Source organism: Mizuhopecten yessoensis, unplaced genomic scaffold (genome assembly GCF_002113885.1).
Source record: "Mizuhopecten yessoensis strain PY_sf001 unplaced genomic scaffold, ASM211388v2 scaffold9541, whole genome shotgun sequence".
In the NCBI taxonomy this organism is placed as follows: domain Eukaryota; kingdom Metazoa; phylum Mollusca; class Bivalvia; order Pectinida; family Pectinidae; genus Mizuhopecten; species Mizuhopecten yessoensis.
Genome location: NW_018408099.1, coordinates 229,422 through 249,471, shown reverse-complemented (window position 1 = coordinate 249,471; position 20,050 = coordinate 229,422). Strand labels below are relative to the sequence as shown.

The following is a 20,050-nucleotide window of genomic DNA, read 5'->3' as shown; positions in this document are numbered from 1 at the left end:
CCAAGGACAGCAATATGTTATTTTGAATTTACTCTAAAGAAAAAAACCTCACATGTTTACAGCAATGAGAGAGTTGTTATACTTGGGTTTGGATAAAACCTTATTAACCATTCTTGAGAAGAAGCTTTTACAAGAAATGAGAGCAGCTGTATGTGGTGCAATACATTCAATTGTTTTGGGTCAAATATGCATCAGAATTTGTAGATACTTGCAATAATTGATGATTCATGAAAACATTTTAACTGTTGTACTGAATGAGCTGTTAATATTTGAAAACTGGAAATTTTGCATTATTTTTTTCTAGTTAGTCCCAGTTTCATTCTTAAGAAAGGAAGGGTATGGTCCAAGGATTGCTTACACTGGCTTTGGAAGACTCAAAGACTTTGAGGACAAGGCTGAGATCGGTCTTTGCCATGGTGACGATATAGTCCCGTAGCAGGGTGTTGAAGGCACCAGCATTTTGTCGATCACATTGAGTCAGGAATGGCACCAACCAGCGATGTAGGTTCTTCAAATACATCTCCTCAGTCGACTACAAGCGACACATTGAAATACATTGATATCTTTTTCATTGTTATAAGACATTTTACGAATCACAGTATTTTACATTTATTTATCAGTATGTATGTCAGTAATCCACTGAACTTCATAAAATTAAGAAAATGACCTTAAATTCTTACATTTGTATACTTAAGCATTTCAAAAATTGTCCCCGTATTGAAATAGTTACATTCATTTCCTAAAATGTCCTCTCTGCATTGAAATATAGTCGTCATATATATCTAGCTAGTATGTACATTCAGTAGAAACAACAGACTAAGGTCACTGTAGATCCCAAATACATATACTGCGTTATTTTTGTCACTATCACCACACACATGCAAATCCAAAGACTACAATGGTATATGTATATTTTTTAAACATTAGTTTTCTTCATATAAGTCAAAGTAATGGGAATGTACCTAGTAATGTTTACCATCAAAGTTATAATAAGGTACAATGATTCCTGTACATATTGTAATAGTCTGCTGTGACAGCAGACAGATGGACTAGACTACAGGGTAGAGTACTCCTGATCCTACCTTTGACATTATAAGTTCCAGTTTCTCATAGTCTGCCATTTTTGTAACTGCCTCAAACGTCACTGTGTCCTCTATGTGGCACTCATACACCAGCATTTCCATGGTAACTAGGTCGTCTAGGAGATCGCTCAAACCCTGTTACCAAGTTACAATATAATGTAAGCAAAATTACAGTTTTAAGACTGGTCCAAAAGGCAATATTGAGAAAGGCCTGAAAAAGCTTGCTTCATTAAAGAGATCTTTTTGAAAAAAATGTATTACTACATTCCATCAAGCTACTGCCTAAATAGCATTACTCAAGGCTGTTATGTTCTTTAGAAGAAATTTTGTTCTTTTCAAATCAGTGTTTAAACAAATTTAACCCCTGTGACCTTGATTATGGGTCAAAGTCACTTCTTTTTGTAAATTTTGAAGCACTCCATACAAGCAAGCTACTGACTGGCATAATATCATGCCTTCAGGCCTATGTTCTTCAGGAGAAGATGCTGGTCTTTTTTAATATTCAAATAATGCACAATGCATTGCATTAAGTACAAAGCATCGTCACCTAGGACTATCACTGTTGATTACCAATCATCACTACCTCAGCCAAGTTGTTTTGTCTTACCTGTACGCCACGCTCCACGGCCAACTTGACGAGGTTGATGGCATGTTCTACCTGTAAGGACATGGCCTCTATCTCAAAGGTGCGGTACCTGTACCATTTTGTCAGTAACTCTGCAGATAAGTCGTCACACCTAGATTATGGAGCAAAAATAGATTGTCATTAGATTTAATTCATTTCTGAATTATTTTGTATTTACAAACAGTTAAATTTCAATTAAATTCATAATTTCATACTTTCTTTAATTTGCAATATGGAATAGTCAATCTGAAAATTGAAAATCTGAAAATTATTGTGAATTCTGTTAATTTGTTGTAAAAATAGAAACAAGCAAAATAAGGCTTATAGAAGAACACATTAGAACTAGTTTTTTAACATCACATTTCAACGAACGTTGTTTGTTCTGCTATCTACAATTTAGAAAGATGGAAAATATGTAACACATTGTATTATAGATTCAATAGAAGCGTGGAATTCACGGATACCCTTGCACCCCACATATCTGTTCCTATACAGATAGTGTTATAGATAATAAAATCAATGTCCTGACCGTTGATGTACTTTCACATTAAGCCTGACATCCATACATAAAACAGTAGATAAGGTATCATTCAGAAGCCTACATCTATCTCAGTATGGAGAGATGACAGATGCCACGGTATATGGCATCAGCTCACACTGGTGCTTTGGTGAGCTAAAAAAATTACACTAATTAATGGTTTGTTTATATCTACAGAAACAACAGCAAATAAGATGTACTGACCGGAATTGTGACAACTCTGGGTGATCTTCATACAAAATTTCTCCCAAATCTACCTGAAGAGGTTCAACAGCTGACCTGTAAAAAATTGAAGAATTGATTAATCAATGCAATATGATCCCTATTTACAGTAAATCAAGTATCACTTACAAAAATGGTGTATTTTTTCAATGTTCATTTTTATCATATTTTCTGATTTGGGATTTCATTTAAATATATTTAAGAAATAACTTTAAAATTTTTAATTTGTCTACTTTTCCGTAATAAGACAATTTAGCATATTCAGCAAATAATTGCTCCTGAGAAAACAGTAACATTATAAAATGCTAGCTTTCCAAATGTACCTGCACTGTTGTGTCTCACACCAGTCTGGGTCACGCCAGCTGTTCTCCTCGACAGGAAACACACCGCTGTCATCTCTGTCAGAAAGTAAACCATTCATACCAGTAACTGGTGATTCAGTGATATTGGAACCTGTTAAGTACTACTTAGCCTAGAAATTTTACTTCAGTATCTTAGCTAGCCTGTCACATGTTTTATCTGTGTTGTTTGAGAGTTGTCACTTCCTATTCCTTATGTCTAAACAATCTGTTGTGTTGATGGGCTGTTTAGCATGGAATAATAACAGTTATACATGTAGTATAATAGAGTGCAACATCTTGGCCCATTTGATCAATAAATGTAAGCAATACATAACTTTGAAAAGTCACCTAAGGGAAACATACCAGTACCTTTACAAATTTCATGGAATGTCACTCATTGAGAATTTTTGGGATCCTGTCCTTCACCAGTCATGCTGTGGAAAAACTGTACAGATTCTGTGTGATGTCAATTTTTAATGATATTTTAAATTGTAGCCATTAAAAAAAGACATCATATAGAAACATGTCATTCAAAATGGACATCTCGCAGAATATGTACAGGTTTTCCTCGGCATGACTGATGAAGGACAGGAGCCCGAAAATTCTCGATGAGTAACTTTCTATGAAACCTGTACATATAAATTTAATGTTTAATACACACAATGAGGTAATGGATTTTAATTGCAAACAAGTCAATAATATTAGTATTAACAAAAATCTTTTGTACAAAAGTATACCGCCAAAATTTTGGAAATTATTTCTTCACATTCATTTACAAGAACAATGTGGAAAATTTTGCATCAAGTCATTTCAAGATGTAGCATTTGACCACAAGGAATGTTACCATTTTATATTTACATTTGCCCCCGCGCTGTCCCATTACAACAGTGTTAGAGGGCAAGTGTAATTATATAGGCTATAATTACAACTGCTCGACTATAATTACAACTGCCTGTTTCAGGTGTAGGAATATGTAAACAAACAAAATGGCCACCTGAAATGTATTTTGAGGCAGGGCAAATGGTTTTTGTAGGAATATGTCTTAAAAAAGAAAAATATGTAAATATAAAAAATACCTGGTTATCTGGATGTAATTATATCAACAATAATTACATCCAGACAACCAGTTATTGTTTAAATAAACAAACATCTCTGATCAAAAGTTCAAACTTTAATGCAGCAAAATTATGAAAAAGGGCATGATTTTTTTGGGTTCTGCTGGACAAAGGCAATCTTTATCGACAAACAAAAAATTAAGCGCAATATTTACTGAATTTCACAAATTATTTAAGCATTGAACTGCTTTCAGTTGGCATTTATAGACAATATGAATGCGAACTGTACAAAGGCAAATTCAATGAAGCGCACGTCATGTTGGATTTGCCTTTGTCCAGTTGGAATTCATATTGCTTATGAATGCCAACTGAAAGCAGTTCAATACTTATATTTACATTTTGGGAATCTGTTCATCTCATAGAAAATTCAATTACACTTATCATTATTCAGCATTTAGTTCAAATAATGTATGTATCATGTTTGCTTGTTCAATGAATAGGAGGGTCAGTGTTATCCAACGTAACAACTATGACATCATAATAAGGATGACGTCAACAATCGGTCCATGGTATTCATAGCCTATATGAATGCCAACTGAATTTGGTAGGGTTATATCGTGGCAATATGCCCTATAATGGTAAATATATATAGATGTACTTACATAACTTCTGGTAACAATTCTCTGTACTCTGTTGGACAAGTTGTTTCAGGGAAGTTTGACAATACAGCAAGTCTGTAAACCAACACAATGGTGAAAGATGATTTCAAAATGGTTGTTTTTTGTGTGACAAAATGTGTTGAGAATCTCAAAGTTCAACTTTATAAACCTTTCTCTAACTTATCTCATTAAACAACATCCCAACTAAAGCTTTACAGAGTCTGATGACATTTGAGAAATGTATACCAATACGTTTCAGCTGCTAACTTCATCACCATTAATAAGTACATAAAATATGTAAAAAGATTTTTCCATTTCATTCTAACCTGTGAGGTTTGAGGGTCTCGCCGTGGTAGGTGAATAGTAAGTCCAGTGCTTTCCAGTCACCATGCTACAAAAAACCGGAAAAAGAGAATGGAAATATAATTGTAAACTAAAATCTAAACTGCATAATATCACCAATCATTATATAAGGGCTGTTCCAGAAATAACCGTATGGGAGGGGTAGGTGGCACTTTTTCAAAGACCCTATCACCCATAAAATATTAAAAGTGATTTAATATCAGGAATGGTAGGCAGATCTGGTTTAAACACAACACCCATGATATATTGATACAGGTGCCTCCCACCTACGTAGACCCATACGGTTCATTATGGAATAGCCCTTTCTGTTAATATATGTAAAAGTGCAATCCTTACGAACAACAAATTAATTTGGTGATGCCTTTAATATGTAGAGTTATATTTTCTCTTTCATTGAAAAAAACCCCATTGCAACTATCTGTTTCTTCTATTGTTAAGATTTTTTTTTTCAATGGTTCAAGGATTTACAGTACATGAAAATCATATTTTCTTTTGGAAATGGTGCAAAATCAGAATAGCACAAAATATCTTTTCAGATATATGTATCCTTGGTGAATCGTTTGGAAGGGAATTTAATTGAAAAGAGAAACAAAAATTATTGTACTTATGAAATCAAATTCTTCAAAAACTATAACCAACAAACCAAACTAATATTGTGAAAATTTTATCATTACATCAACCTTACCCGAGCGTAATTCATTGCAGCCTCTACAATATTTTGAGAACGGAACTTCTCGAAAAATTTGTCATTGAACCTTGAGACAGCTGCCACTTCTCCTCCAAGTATAAGCTATATTGATATATAAAACATATAATGTGGAATAAATACAGAAATGGTCTTCCAATCTCAAGTTTGAATACTTATCTCTAGACATAACCCTGAGAACCTATAGAATTGTTTCATGATTGCCATGGCAACTCATTCCCACAGCTCTATATCTCAAACTGCTCTGCATTTTACTTTATTTTCACAAATAGACATTATACAGTATAATACGTGCACCACAGTATTATTTTCACAATTGTACCTCTTTAAGATAATGTTGATTTGTCTGTCAACAGATCAGAAAACCACTGTCAAAGGGAGTTGATTACTTGCACATTAGGATTGCTGTCAAATACTCCTCGACAAGAGCTGGTAATATAAATCGAAATTATATACATGATGGTTTTATCTTAAAACTAAAGAATCATCTTGCATGGTCCTTATACTGATCTAGCAGTAATAATCATAACAATGTTTGTATTCATGCTGTTATCTTACGAGTGATTGTGAATCATTATCTTACTTCATACGTTCTCAGTCGATCAAGATACTGGAGAAGCTTGAAGCGGACTCTACACAGCTCTTTTTGCTCCAAGTTTAAACTGAAAGGAAACGTTATGGAAATCTGCAATAACAGTTTTGATCTTTGAGCATGTCTTATCAGTTTAGATCTTTGAATATGTCTTATCAAAATCTAAAATTTAAAACAAAATCTATGTTTTAACAGAAATATTGTTGATTTAGAATCATAATATGCATGTTTGCTTGGTAATAGTATGGGTAATCAGAAGGTAAATGAAGATATTAAAATTCCCCATCGAACTTGGTGAAAAATGTAAGCCCGACATTGACCAAATTAATATTTTAAACGAAATTCTCTCAAATATTTACCAGATATATGTAATTGTTAGGTTCAACAAAAGTACCTTTTATCAAAATTTACAAATTTCAACTTACTTTGAAAAATCAACTTGTGCCATTAATTCCTTGGTCTTTTCCTCCCTCAATTCTTCCTTCACTCGTTCTGTATCCGGATCAAACTCATCCAGAGACAAATCAGCATACAATCCTTCTTCTGGGTCACATAGAATAAACCTGAACAAAATAGAATTGAATGTGATAGGTGATGAGAGTGATGGAAAAATAAGGGATTAAAACTTTATAAGTATTATTGATAAAATTGTGTTAAAATAGCGCATTTATTCTTTGAGAAACTACAAAATGAATCCTTTCTTAATATTACTTAAATAATAATAATATACAACATTTAAATAATGCCCTGTATAATTTGCAAAGTTACTCGCAGGCGCTTTACAATGCATGAAAAATAGTATTCCTAGTGCAGTGACAATTATAAATATAGTACATTGTAGTTAAGTGCATTATGAAAAATTTGAAATACTAAGTACACTGTAGTGATTACCTCTAGATGGGTCCTTATTCTTCCATACAGGTATTTACAATTTACCTGTAATTGTTTTTGTGATAGTCAAAAGGAAGGGATATACAACATAAATAAGTACACATCAATGTGGGTCTTTTTATTCATAAAAAGAGTTTTTTAACAGCAAATAAATGAATTTTATTTTGGTTTTTGTTGAGTGGTACGGTTTTATAGCAAACATTAAATATTACTCTTTTGGGCCTAACCCTGGTGTTCCAACGTATCCCATGAGTAGTCAATGCTGCCATACCTGACCTGTAGTGTACCTAGTGTAGCTATACTGTACCAGTCACATTCCCTACTCACCTGCCCCCATCCTCTCCATTGCCTATTGCGATGAGAGCCTGTAGATCAGTTCCTCGTAGACCAAACTCTAACAGCTCTTTCATGGCATCAATATTTTCAGGCATTCTCTCCAGACATTCATGGAGGACCCAGCCTCTCTTCTTGATCTTACTCTGAAACAAATTCGTTTATAGAAGTCAAACTTCAAATTACACATGTTGTGTTGCAATTTGCAATCATATGTAAACAGAGAATAGGTGTCAATCGCAACAAGCTCAGGATAAGTTGAATCTTCTTAATTAGGTACGTCTCCCGGTTTCGCCCGAACAGTGGGCTTCTTCAGGACGATTTTTAAAATAACTGAATGTGTCCCCTGAAGTACTAAAAATCTGGGCACACTTATATCGTAGATTGTGATGTAATACAGGTAAAGTCACGTGATATTATCTATTTATAATGTTCTAGAAAGTTTCATCGCAGTCATTATTAGTAAATGAGCATTATCTAGTCTGTAGTATTAGTATCCGAACACATTATTTTGGTACGTACAATTCACTGACTATTTTTAAATCTATATCTTTGTATGTGTGTATATAGTTTGACATAAGTCCAAGTCTCTTTTATCCCTAAATATTATTAACATATACAGCTGTATTATAACGTTCATGTTCATCCTGACAAACAGTAGATGTAGACAGTGACTTGTATCCCAAAGTCCTGTAGTCTACGATTGCGTTGTCTCCCTCTGACGTGCTAGGTGTGGATGCCTTGTATTACTGTTCGCCATATGCAAACAGTATACTGTATACCAGGAAATTTTGTCACAGTTAAACTTTTGAATTTTTCGCTCTAATGAGGGAAATTTGAATAATTCACAATAGTTTTTTTGTTGTCTAAACTCATAAAAGTCTTTCGCCTTCCATAATGAGGGAAATTTGAATAATTCACAATAAATTATTTTGTTGTCTATAACTCGGCAAAGTCTACTTTTAGACTTCCAAATTATCACCACTGGCTTTGAGATTTTTCAGCCTGCCCTGCATCACACAGGGATTGTAGGAAGCTCTCACCAGATAGTCCTGTATGGAGGCCTTGGACACACCCGACTTCCTCCACTGACGCTGGTACACCTTGTCCGAGTCAAGGTTATACGCCCTAGCAAGACCCAGAGCCTCTCCATACTCCTCACACTCAATCTGTAAATAAAACCAGAGTTCAAAACATCACTGCACTACAAACTATCGTCATCTAAATGGTTAACTTGGAAAATGTGGGTAAGGCATTGTTTTATTTCTGGAATTAGCATACTTGTATAATAATAATAATAATTTGAGGTTCTTATATACCACTTTATCACAACCTAGTTTGTAGGTCGTCTCAAAGCGGTTCACAAATTATTATCTGTGGTTATAGCTAGGGTCTTTGCAACCAGCCAATATCTTTCTCAACTCCCTGGGGAGCATACAGCCGGGCTGCCATTTCGGCGCTCACAGCTAGCATTCAACAATTCTAGCACTGCCCAACCACATACTCATTTACAGCTGAGTAGACTGGAACAAGCAGAGTAAAGTATCTTGCTCAAAGATACAACACAGTGCCGTGCCGTGACTCGAACCCGCTACCCTTCGATCACGAGCCCAGCATCCTACCAATAGACTACCGTGCCTCAATAAAGTATACAGTTCCTCTTGAGTGGTAAACTTACCTTTGTTATATTACTTGTATACTGTTCCTTGGAAGTGGAAGCTTTTAGACAGGTACAGACTTACTTTTCATGTATACAGTTCCTAAGGAGTGGTATATTTGAGTCTAAGGCTACATTCGCGTATCCCGATTGAAACGGTACGTGTGGCACAGAAATTTTCCACGATAAACGAACACACTTGGACGGTTCTATAAGCAGAGCTAAAAATCCACAGTTTCGGAGAATAAAAAACAGTGTTTCAAGAATATTATGACCTTCTTTCATCCGTCCACTGAATTACATAACGTAACTTAAAAACTACATGTGACTTGACATTGTTTTAGAAAGAAATAACGCAAATTGGCAATAGTCAGCATATAAGTTTCGGTCAGGCACGTCTGGACCCCTCAACCTTTCTTGTACACAGTTCCTCAGGAGTGGTAGATTTGAGACAATGACTTACCTTTCATGTACACAGTTCCTCAGGAGTGGTAGATTTACAGTTCCTCAGGAGTGGTATATTTGAGACACTGGCTTACCTTTCTTGTATACAGTTCCTCAGGAGTGGTATATTTGAAACACTGGCTTACCTTTCTTGTATACAGTTCCTCAGGAGTGGTATATTTGAAACACTGGCTTACCTTTCTTGTATACAGTTCCTCAGGAGTGGTATATTTGAAACACTGGCTTACCTTTCTTGTATACAGTTCCTCAGGAGTGGTATATTTGAAACACTGGCTTACCTTTCTTGTATACAGTTCCTCAGGAGTGGTATATTTGAAACACTGGCTTACCTTTCTTGTATACAGTTCCTCAGGAGTGGTATATTTGAGACACTGGCTTACCTTTCTTGTATACAGTTCCTCAGGAGTGGTATATTTGAAACAAACCAATCTGTAAGTTCTGTTTACCATCCTACAATATGCAAAGAAAACATAATTTAAATACACTGCAGTCTCAATATTCTTCAGAGCAATTACATATTAAATCTATGAATTCATGACCATGATCTCCTTACTTGGGACGTTTCCTTGGAGGCTGAAACCGCTCAATGTCACGAAAATAAGACAGGACATTTTTGGTAAGAAATGTCCGGACCCATCTTGAATCCTCTTCTTCATCACTGTCCTCATTCTCATTGTCGTCATCAGTCACAAGACGACGTTTCTGCCGAAACTTGTTCTCAACCTGCAAAACAATTTCATATAGTTGAAGCGCTAATATTAAACTCAGCATTTCTCTGGTATGTGGTTATCAAACCTGTTCATATTTTGTATTTATATAGAAAAATTAAATGCAGTTAAGCCTGATTTGTCCAGTCACCTTCATTACCATTTCAGTATACATAGCTGCAATATTTTATAGAATTGATGTTTGTAAAAAGAAATATGCCCCCCATCCCAACCAATCCTCTCAAAAGTTGAAAATGAGCATTTGTATTTAACACTGCAGGAGACTGGACTTAGACCTGTATAAAGCTACATATAGGGAACAGACTTGCATAAAATTATAAATAAAAGTGTTAATTGTACTTGTTCTCATTAGCTGCATTAGACAGGTGTCTACATATAACAGTGCCTTAATACAGTACATTTGATTAGGGTGTCCTGTTACTGGCTGCATATAGCAGAGGTCAATGTATTTCAGTTTTTAGTTGGCCATTATTAAAGGAAAGATTGAATGTACACTGAATTATACATTTGATATGAACAAAACTATGTGAAAAAAACATCATAAATGACTCTAAATTAATATTTTTCTGTCCATTCCTAGAAATCTACCTCAAGTCCAAGAAATCCTCCATCATGTACGGCTGTTACCCTTGAGGACGGCTCAAACCACTCTGGAGATGTGCCCAGTAGATTCTTCAGTGTCGAAGCCGATGACACTGTGACAGCTCCTGTACCTCTTGACAAGGTCACAGCCTGAAGATTGTGTTAAAATATATAGGATTTATTCATACAATTGTCTTATGTGTGTATGTTTAATCAAACCAGTTATTGTGGGTTTTTTCTGTCATTTTTTATTTGGTAAATACATGGAAAACCTTTTGACATTGAAGTGGAATTAAAATGACAGTAACATAAGGTCAACTCAAGGTCAAATCAAGGTCAAGTAAAGGTCACATCATATAACTTACCTCATTATTCCACCAGTTGACATCAATCAAATTCTTACAGGACACCAAGTCTGTTCAAATAATACAAACAACATATCAAACTTTTACGAATGACTGATACTGTATCTTGACTTGGTCTTTTTGATTTTTTACTAAAGATGAAGAGCACTGACAAAACTGTTTGTTCATTAATATATCATTTATTTAAGTAAATATATTTAGTTTGAAATTTCTTAGATATTTTTCTCTCATAATTCTTTCTTATATACTTTTTCTCAAAATTCATCGCAAATGTATAATCTTTCTATATCCTACCACATGAAATTTTATAGTTGATTTTAAAGAAGAGACAGAAATAGTAATTAAAAACCACTGTAACAGTAGTTTAATTTAGTTAAAAAATCACCTTTTAGTATCTTCCTTTTCTGTGGGTTTTCCATGGACTCAGGACTGTACTCTTCACTATAAGGCTGAAAGTGAAACCACGTAGAATATCAGATTTACATTGCAGCAGTAAATGTATTAACTTCAAACTACTGAAAGTTTTGAAATCATATATTTTTTTCTTGGTAGGCAATGAATTCATCTTTATTTAATGTGCCAACTTTCATTCTACGATATAATGATGCTGTTGAAAAAAAATACCCACATTTAATTTTATACAAAAACAGTGCGATAAAATGTACAGATTTGCTACTACAATTTATTTTCAAATTGTCGAAAGGTAAAACTGTAAAAGATAATTGACAGGCCGTTAAGTGGTTTCTACCTGTTCATCGTGGGCCCAACTTCGGTACTTTTTCAGTGAAGGGATTTGCCATAAGGTTAGCTTTCCTGACTGATGAATTGTCGCTAGCATTTTACTGTCTGGGGAGAGACACATCTTATAAATACCATCCTGCAAACAGAATTAAACTTTGTAAGATGCTGAACTTAAGCAATAATAACATTTTTAAAAGATACGTTCCGTAGATCTTTAAACTTTTTTAGTAAAATTTTAAATTGAAAAAAAATAAAATAGAATTCACTCAAAATATGTTCGAATACAAAATTCAAACGTACATATATGTCAGATTTCCCTGTATATTTAAATATGTTTACTCTTTTGTCAATGTGTTTTTTTCTATACCAATACTTTTCATCAATGCATTAAATAAGCACTTGATCAAGTGTTGTTTCATCTTTTAATTTCAGAAACATTCTGTTCTGTATAGTGAAGATTACTGAGATAAAAAGACTTAAACTATGAAATGTTACTTTTCCTTTTTCTCCATATATTATCTAATGTATGAAATTATCTTATAATCATAATGATTGATAAAAACACAAATAATTATTTTGTACAATGTATTGACATAATTTTTAATCTCTCACCTGGTTTCCAGTGCTGCTCAGTCGTAAACTAGCTTTAAACTTGCCAAAGAATGATGCTCCTTGCTTTGACTGAAAACATACAACAAAATAAAATCAATTCTAGAGTATAAAATCACCTCTTACAAAAAATAAGCTTGATAATGGTTAGGTACATGATTATTTTGAATCCAAGAATTGTTTAAATTTTAATTAACAATTAAGAAAATATCAGTACATGTAATATAATTTTTTCCTTAAATCGATTTGTGACAAGCTTCAGTATCAAGATAGATACAATTGGATTCCATTAAAAAACTTAAACCAACTTGTCATATATCTTCAAAGTTTAAAAAAATCAGATTTTTTTGAAACAGCAATTTTAGTTTAAACTGTGTCAGATTATTGCCCACATGTACGTATGGAAATTTATATTTTTACCCATAAATATATATTATATGTAAAATCAATTTCCTCATTAATTAGAAATGTAATTAATGCATTTCTGATCCAAAATTTCTTGCTTTCTGCTACATTTACCAATTTAACCTAAGTGTTATGCCCTTTAAAAGGTGTCAATGTACAATTCAATACCATTTTAATCCAATTCACAAAAACATTAGTCTTTGGTAAAATCACAAATCCAAAAATGTCAAGAGTATATATCAAACTGGGCTAGCATTTCAGATTAAGGTGTGAACATGTATGACATCCTTCAATAAGTAAGGCCCCTGTAGATCACTTGAGATCAAGATTGTTACCACATACCTGGTGCAGGTCCTCATGGTAGTCTGTGACGAGTTTGTAGTGGGGAGGTCCAGACAGCATTCTCCAGGCTGTAAGCCCCTCCTGTCGCGCCTGGGAGGAGGACTGGGTGTTATCACAACCTGCTCCACCCACAAGGAGGAGCTGAGCCCCAGAGTGATACTCCACACAGCTGATGCCCAGTGGATAGTGCTGGTTAAACAGGAAGCTGTGCTGAGCCTCGTATCCCTGGTCACGCTCTACCCAGTACTTGTGTAAGCTTCCATGGTAGTTCACGACCAGGAGTCCCGCAGACCTACAAACATCAATAATCAACAGGAATTTCACAGAAGTGGATGTGTCACTTGAATTTCTCCAGGTAGCAGTCATTTTGATTTTCAGATTGGGACAGAGTCAAACTTGATACTATATACTGTACCAGGTGTGTCATAACATATATCTTAGGGCTGCAGAGAATGTGAGTTTAGCCCCAGAAATTTCAAGGATGATTTAAAATCAATTGCACAGAAACCTCCTCCAGTGTAGATGACAATGACGCCAAAGTCATCTTCTAATTATAATGAGTTAGAACTATTGACGAGACAAATCACACGGCATAGATGTTTGCAACTGTAAACTCGGGAGGCTTTTGGAAGAGCAATGCATGTGCATGATTTGTTGAAAAATATCAATAATGCATGCACAGGCAATGATTATTGTCCCGAAATACATGGTTGTTAACTAATGGAAAGTATTTTTAATTAACCAAAGTGTTAGAATACAATATAATTAGCAAATGAAACATGAAAATTGATATTACCATGGTGGGTTGGGGATGGTGTCAGTAAAAACCATGCCTGCTACTGCACAACTCAGTTCCAATGGCTGGCCATTTTCATTGGGTGTTTCCTTTAGAATATAAAAGTCCTTATTAACACACTTAATACAATAATTATTATAGATCTAACTCTCTCTTTTACCGTCAATAAGCCCCCTCTCGCAAATAAGCCCCCTTCCCACTTTGGTAAATGTCCTGGGAACAGGGTGGGTGCCTTTAAGCCCCCATTGAGCCCCCCCCTCCTAAAAAAGGATGTTTTGAATATAACCAATTGTCGGGTACATGTACTAGAAAAATACTGTTTGGAGAAAAATGTCAACCATCTTTAACAAATTGACCTTTATACAAACATTGAATGTCCTGCCCAAAATTTTGGTTATTGGAAATAGGTACTTGCTTTCAAGATGGAGAAAGGAAATGTATGTACTATAACACAAGATGTATTTGAAATTTGATTATCTCTTTTGTGTAAAACGTAACCCTTGACACAAAACGTACCCCTTGAATGGTGAACAGCCGAGTCCCAATCATATCAAACACCTCCACAGTGCCATCACTCTGGGAGCAGGCTACCATAGAGTTGTCGTCACTCCAGGCTACACAGCGCCACTGAGGATACGGATCTCGAGGCACTGATCCACGTCCTACTACTGTCTCGTAGCCATTAGTGCTTGACCTGTGGACACAAAGGACTAATACAGAATGCTGCAATTTGTGGATGACATTCAATAATGTTTTAAAAAATTTAAATCAATCAAACTTAAAACACAACTTACAAATAGAAACCCATTCATTATAATATGTATATGGCTTAGGGAGTATTGAATTATTTAAAAACTCTTACAACTTAGGGCCAAAGTAATGGATAACAGACATTATATTGCCCAGAGAAATTCCTGCTTTGTTTGCTAGTGCAGTGGAAGGTAAATCAATTATATTTGGGGTCTCAATTAGCTTTCTAACAATCACTATATCAGAATATAAGTATCCCTTAAAGATACGCTTTCATAAATCACATTCCCACCAAAACATTACTTATAGGTAATTAAGTTAATTTGCTAATTGGAAAAGCTATAATTCATATTTGTAAAAGAAAAGTTCTTGAATTGCCAAACAGTAATAAAAGAAAGAAGTTTATAATGATATCCTGTCCATTTTTATCAAAATATCCTCATAAATAATTCCTCCAAACATTTCAGAGTGATATTTTAGGACCATGCATGGCTGCTTCATATTCATGTGCAAATACTTTTTTCCATACCTGATTTCTACACACTGGTCCTGAAGGATAGCCACTACCTCAGCATTCCTGAAAAATAAAATCATCAGATTTTTGTAAGTGTCAATCAATTTGTATTTTTTGTATCATAAATAAATAAATAAGTGTGGCTTTTTTCTTGCAATAACAACAGACAACAGATACATATTGTAATACTATTTCTGCAGTAAATATCTATAAAGGTTCATGACATTGTTCTTTTGTTGTCTACATGGAGGCGCAGTAGTCTAGTGGTAGGACGCCGGGCTCGTGACCGAAGGGTTGCGGGTTCGAGTCACGGCACGACACTGTGTTGTATCTTTGAGCAAGACTCTTTACTCCGCTTGTTCCAGTCTACTCAGCTGTAAATGAGTATGTGGTTGGGCAGTGCTAGAATTGTAGAATGCTAGCTGTGAGCGCCGAAATGGCAGCACCGGCTGTACGCTCCCCACGGAGTCCAGAAAGATATTGGCTGGTTGCAAAGGCCCTATAACCATGGATAATAATTTGTGAACCACTTTGAGATGACCTACAAACTAGGTTGTGATAAAGCGGTGTACCAGAACCTCAAATTATTATTATTATTATTACATGTCTCAATAGTTTTATTATTTTTATTTTGAATATAGGCCTAGGAAAGTATGTAATCTTCTTAGTATTATATGACAGACTGGAAATAAACAGAACTAAGAATTTTATGAGATTACTACTGAACACTTCATGTATACAGTAAAATAATACACTTTCCTGCTATACATACCTGCCCACAGCAATGTGCCAATTTATTTCACTGTTGATGAGTTTGAGTAATCCTGCAGGTAAGGAACAGGGACTGGCACTTCTACAATACAACAAATTTATGACTCAATGAACAAGAAAAATCATATCAGGTGTTTGCATTGGTTTGGCCAAAAAACTGTCTGTTTCAGGTACCCAACCAATCATAGTTTTTATTTCCGACACCAACAATTCATGTCGCTCGAATGTACCTAAACATCCCTACCCACCTACTCTATTTTTTTTAGTAATGTTACCTGTAACATAAATAATGTTTGGCATTTTAGAAGATATAGTTCAGTTTACTGTTACAAGTGTATGATCTTGACATGACTTTCAGGTAAACGACACACAAGCCCTGAGTAAAGTGGGTATACGTAGGTTCTAATGAAGCACACTACTGAATATCTATATCTTTACTATTTTCACTTAAATTCAGGAATAGATCTTAGTAATGGAACAAGTTTGAGCATGACCAGAAAAAAATGGGAGTTTGGTCATTTAGTTGTGTATGGTGTAAATACAGTTTCATTTGAAGTTTTCTTCCTAGGTCTACCTTAGTCTTTATGTCGTTAGACCCGTTATACTCATACATGGTTGACCAGATCTGCACGTACAGACTAGCACAAACTTGCATTAATCTCTCTTGACAACAAAATTGTTCATGAAACATGAAAATAGTAAGTTTTTTAATCATTAATGACATTTCAACCGACAATTATAACTCAAAAATATATATATATATTAGGGCAAAGCAACCTTGGGCGAACTGGATTTAGGGTAAAACGACACAGGTTCACTGAACTGTCTTATCAGTTATGTTTCATTGGTTCAAAAGTAACTGCATCATATTGAATAACTTACTGCATGGGCACTCCAACAATTCTCAATGATGTCCAAAGGCTTCCTGAAATCATACACATGTACACAAATTTGAACTTAATAATAATAATAAACTTTATTTATTGAGGATACAAAACCTGTTTAGCAAAGCTAATCTTCCACAGGGTCCTCTGTTAGTAAAATTGGTTAGTTAAAGGACAAAGTAGTATCACAGCAAATAAATGTACATAAAATAATTGTTGGTCTACTAAAACAGCAATTCATATCACAGTTATTTCATAATTTAAACGGTCGTTCAATACAATTACAATAAAATTATCACAGAAGAACGAAATATATTCCGTGCTTAACCCATTATGGTTTTCATTAAAAGACAAATTGTCTAATTTACATATATGCTAATGTAGCAAAAGCTAAAAATTGACAGAATACACGCTAATATAGCGAAAATAAAACAAATCAAAGCTGTATCTAAAAAGTATAATAGTAAAAATAAAAGACAATTAAACCGCATTCTTAATGTTACCAATCATATTTTGTTTGAGTTTTATCAAGGAGGAAGAGAGTCGTACTTCAACCGGTAAATTATTCCAAATCTGGCTCCCTTGTACCAAAAAGTGTTTGGAATAAAATGTGGTACGGTGTTTCGGTACCTTGACAGTTTTGGGATGTTGATATAGTATATCTGTTGTTAGACAAATTAAATTGAACTTCATTACTGGTGTTAGAAATATGCAAGAAGTAACATTGCTGACAGGAAAACCTGAAATGCATAACTTGGCATAATTCAGTGTAAATTTACAGCAGTATTAACAACTTACTGTGGCATAAACAGTTTATTATGTAGAGAAATTAACTCTAAACTTTAATTACTTAAAAGTTAACTTGTAAAGTGAATGACACTGTGAGCTTGATTATACTTACTCTGAGTTGCAGACGAAACCCTTCCCATCATGGACAGCTGGCTCTTGTCCCTTGGACCTTTGGTCTGCATTAACAACAAAATAATTCCTGTAATCTCACGAGATTCAACCATTGAAATTTGTCAGTAAGTATAGAGTCACACCTGTCAACCTGTGGAGGCTCTTAATTAATATGGTCATGACAGGATATTAGGATGCTCCAATACCTGGTCACAGTGAGGGAATACAATATACCACACTTACTGTGTTTCTTTGTTAACAGATTGTAAGGATATAGAATGTAGAAGAATCAATTTCAATTTTTTCTTCTGAAATTGAAAACAAAAAATAATAATGCAGGTAAGTGACCATTTATCAATTGATTTGTAGTGTTGCAGTTATTATAATTTTGGGATGTTAATCCAAAATGAGAAACACAAGAAATGTAAAAAGAAAAATGAAAAGAAATTAGTAGAACGCTCTACTTCGGGTAATATCTTATTTTCAGTTAGAGTAGTTTACAAAAATAATTTGTACTTCAATTTTCTCATGAATACCTGAAAGCCCTAATCATGGATATAATTTGCTGTATAATATAAGAATTGTATAAATTCATTATTTTTAAACACTCTCATTGTTTTAATTTCCTCCCACTTTTGAGGAAGTAAAATTTGGAGATACCACATTTTAAAATTTCTGGTTTACATTAGTTGCAGCTTGTTTAAAACATTTCCAGTTTCACAATTGTTGTTAAATTTATTGTTTGTATACTGTATCTACTATAAAAAAATCATCACATTCTAATTAGAAACGTTAACTGATCCACATCTTTAGACACTTAGGAGTCCTGGTTTAATTACTTTATATACGGATGCTTATTTTATGACCTAGAGCGAGGTGTTCTCCGAGCTGTGTGCTGAGAAGCTCTTTCTCACCTTTGCAATCCGTGATTTTGAGACCAGGCCAGGTGTCAGTGACAGTTTTAATAAGTATGTTAAAACTAATATTTTTCAAGCAAACATGTACACAGATGTATTAAGTATTTCTTAGTATCATGATGTCAGATCTTATTGAGTGTTAGTTCAGGAGTATTTTTTTCACCTGATTGTGTGACACATTTTAGCAGGTGAGAGGTGAAAATACATGTATTGAGTCAGATAAGGTCATATTGGATTATTTGATAGTACAATTATGTAATAGGAGAAAGAATAAATGCACCAGCCCGACTGGGATTTGAATCAGGGACCCTCCGAACTCTTGACAGACGCTCCATACCTACAGATTGAGCTACCTGGTCACCGATCATCGACCCAGTACAGTTCCTGTCCTATCTTACATGTACCAACTGTATACAAAACATTTAAACTAAGTCTAAAGTGTTAACAATGTATATTGTTTACCAAAGGATTTCTGTGTTTTGCTTGAAGTCCATTGTTGTGTATAAGGGTGCCCCGGTAACCGTGATTGCCGACGCGCACAGTCATTTCTACTGCGTGCAATCAAGCGAAAGAATTTCGGTTAGATCCCTAGTAGCTGCGATAACGTAGCTTTCTGACGACGAGAGAGTTTTTTTTATATATTGCGTTGTCAGAGCTAAGAAGCGGCCCTATGCCATCTAATGGAGCAAAATCAAAAGTGTTAATCTGTAAGACTGCTTATAATTCACGCCTTATATGAGTATAATGTTATCAAAATATTGCATAATTGTCGAAAAAACAAATCCTTACCCATGCAAAAACACTTTTACGAAATTAACAAAATCCATCTTGGGGGAAAGAATAGAAACGATGGCCATGAGAGATCACGCGCGATGTTATCTCAATTATCCTTTCTATATATGGCCTGCATGGCCAAATATAGTATTACTACTGATGCCGTCATGTTTACTACAATTTCCATATAGAGTCATGACACCCATATTTGGACGTCTGACCTATATCGGAAGAGAGATAAACTTTCCAACATGAAGATCAATTCAGATTTCGATTACACTTGCTATGTTAACTTGATAATTTAACGACATTTTAGACAGAGTTAAACTTCAAGCTGTGCAGGATAACAACAGAAATAGTTCATGCTAAAACCTTATTTATGGATGTGGACCAATGTGCTGTCAATTAATTCTAAAATCGCTCCGGTGTGATTCACACCGGGC

The 20,050-nt window shown here is 34.6% G+C and overlaps 1 protein-coding gene across 1 annotated transcript in view; it reads right to left on the bottom strand.

Annotated features, from left to right (window-relative positions):
• The window catches only part of LOC110458294 (neuroblastoma-amplified sequence-like), a 43,235-nt gene that overhangs the window by 21,958 nt on the left and 1,227 nt on the right, over nucleotides 1-20,050 (bottom strand). The window contains exons 2-27 of the mRNA XM_021509934.1: nucleotides 17,918-17,981; nucleotides 17,015-17,057; nucleotides 16,134-16,214; nucleotides 15,377-15,424; nucleotides 14,614-14,791; nucleotides 14,098-14,186; nucleotides 13,302-13,593; nucleotides 12,558-12,626; nucleotides 11,953-12,081; nucleotides 11,590-11,653; nucleotides 11,205-11,254; nucleotides 10,846-10,989; nucleotides 10,083-10,252; nucleotides 9,910-9,979; nucleotides 8,451-8,576; nucleotides 7,402-7,553; nucleotides 6,609-6,746; nucleotides 6,175-6,253; nucleotides 5,571-5,675; nucleotides 4,849-4,913; nucleotides 4,526-4,597; nucleotides 2,791-2,865; nucleotides 2,450-2,524; nucleotides 1,690-1,819; nucleotides 1,083-1,217; nucleotides 359-532 (exon numbers count right to left, since the gene is read on the bottom strand). Coding sequence (XP_021365609.1) covers nucleotides 359-532; nucleotides 1,083-1,217; nucleotides 1,690-1,819; nucleotides 2,450-2,524; nucleotides 2,791-2,865; nucleotides 4,526-4,597; nucleotides 4,849-4,913; nucleotides 5,571-5,675; nucleotides 6,175-6,253; nucleotides 6,609-6,746; nucleotides 7,402-7,553; nucleotides 8,451-8,576; nucleotides 9,910-9,979; nucleotides 10,083-10,252; nucleotides 10,846-10,989; nucleotides 11,205-11,254; nucleotides 11,590-11,653; nucleotides 11,953-12,081; nucleotides 12,558-12,626; nucleotides 13,302-13,593; nucleotides 14,098-14,186; nucleotides 14,614-14,791; nucleotides 15,377-15,424; nucleotides 16,134-16,214; nucleotides 17,015-17,057; nucleotides 17,918-17,981 — 2,817 coding nt within the window. The remainder of the gene's footprint in view (nucleotides 1-358; nucleotides 533-1,082; nucleotides 1,218-1,689; nucleotides 1,820-2,449; nucleotides 2,525-2,790; nucleotides 2,866-4,525; nucleotides 4,598-4,848; nucleotides 4,914-5,570; nucleotides 5,676-6,174; nucleotides 6,254-6,608; nucleotides 6,747-7,401; nucleotides 7,554-8,450; nucleotides 8,577-9,909; nucleotides 9,980-10,082; nucleotides 10,253-10,845; nucleotides 10,990-11,204; nucleotides 11,255-11,589; nucleotides 11,654-11,952; nucleotides 12,082-12,557; nucleotides 12,627-13,301; nucleotides 13,594-14,097; nucleotides 14,187-14,613; nucleotides 14,792-15,376; nucleotides 15,425-16,133; nucleotides 16,215-17,014; nucleotides 17,058-17,917; nucleotides 17,982-20,050) is intronic.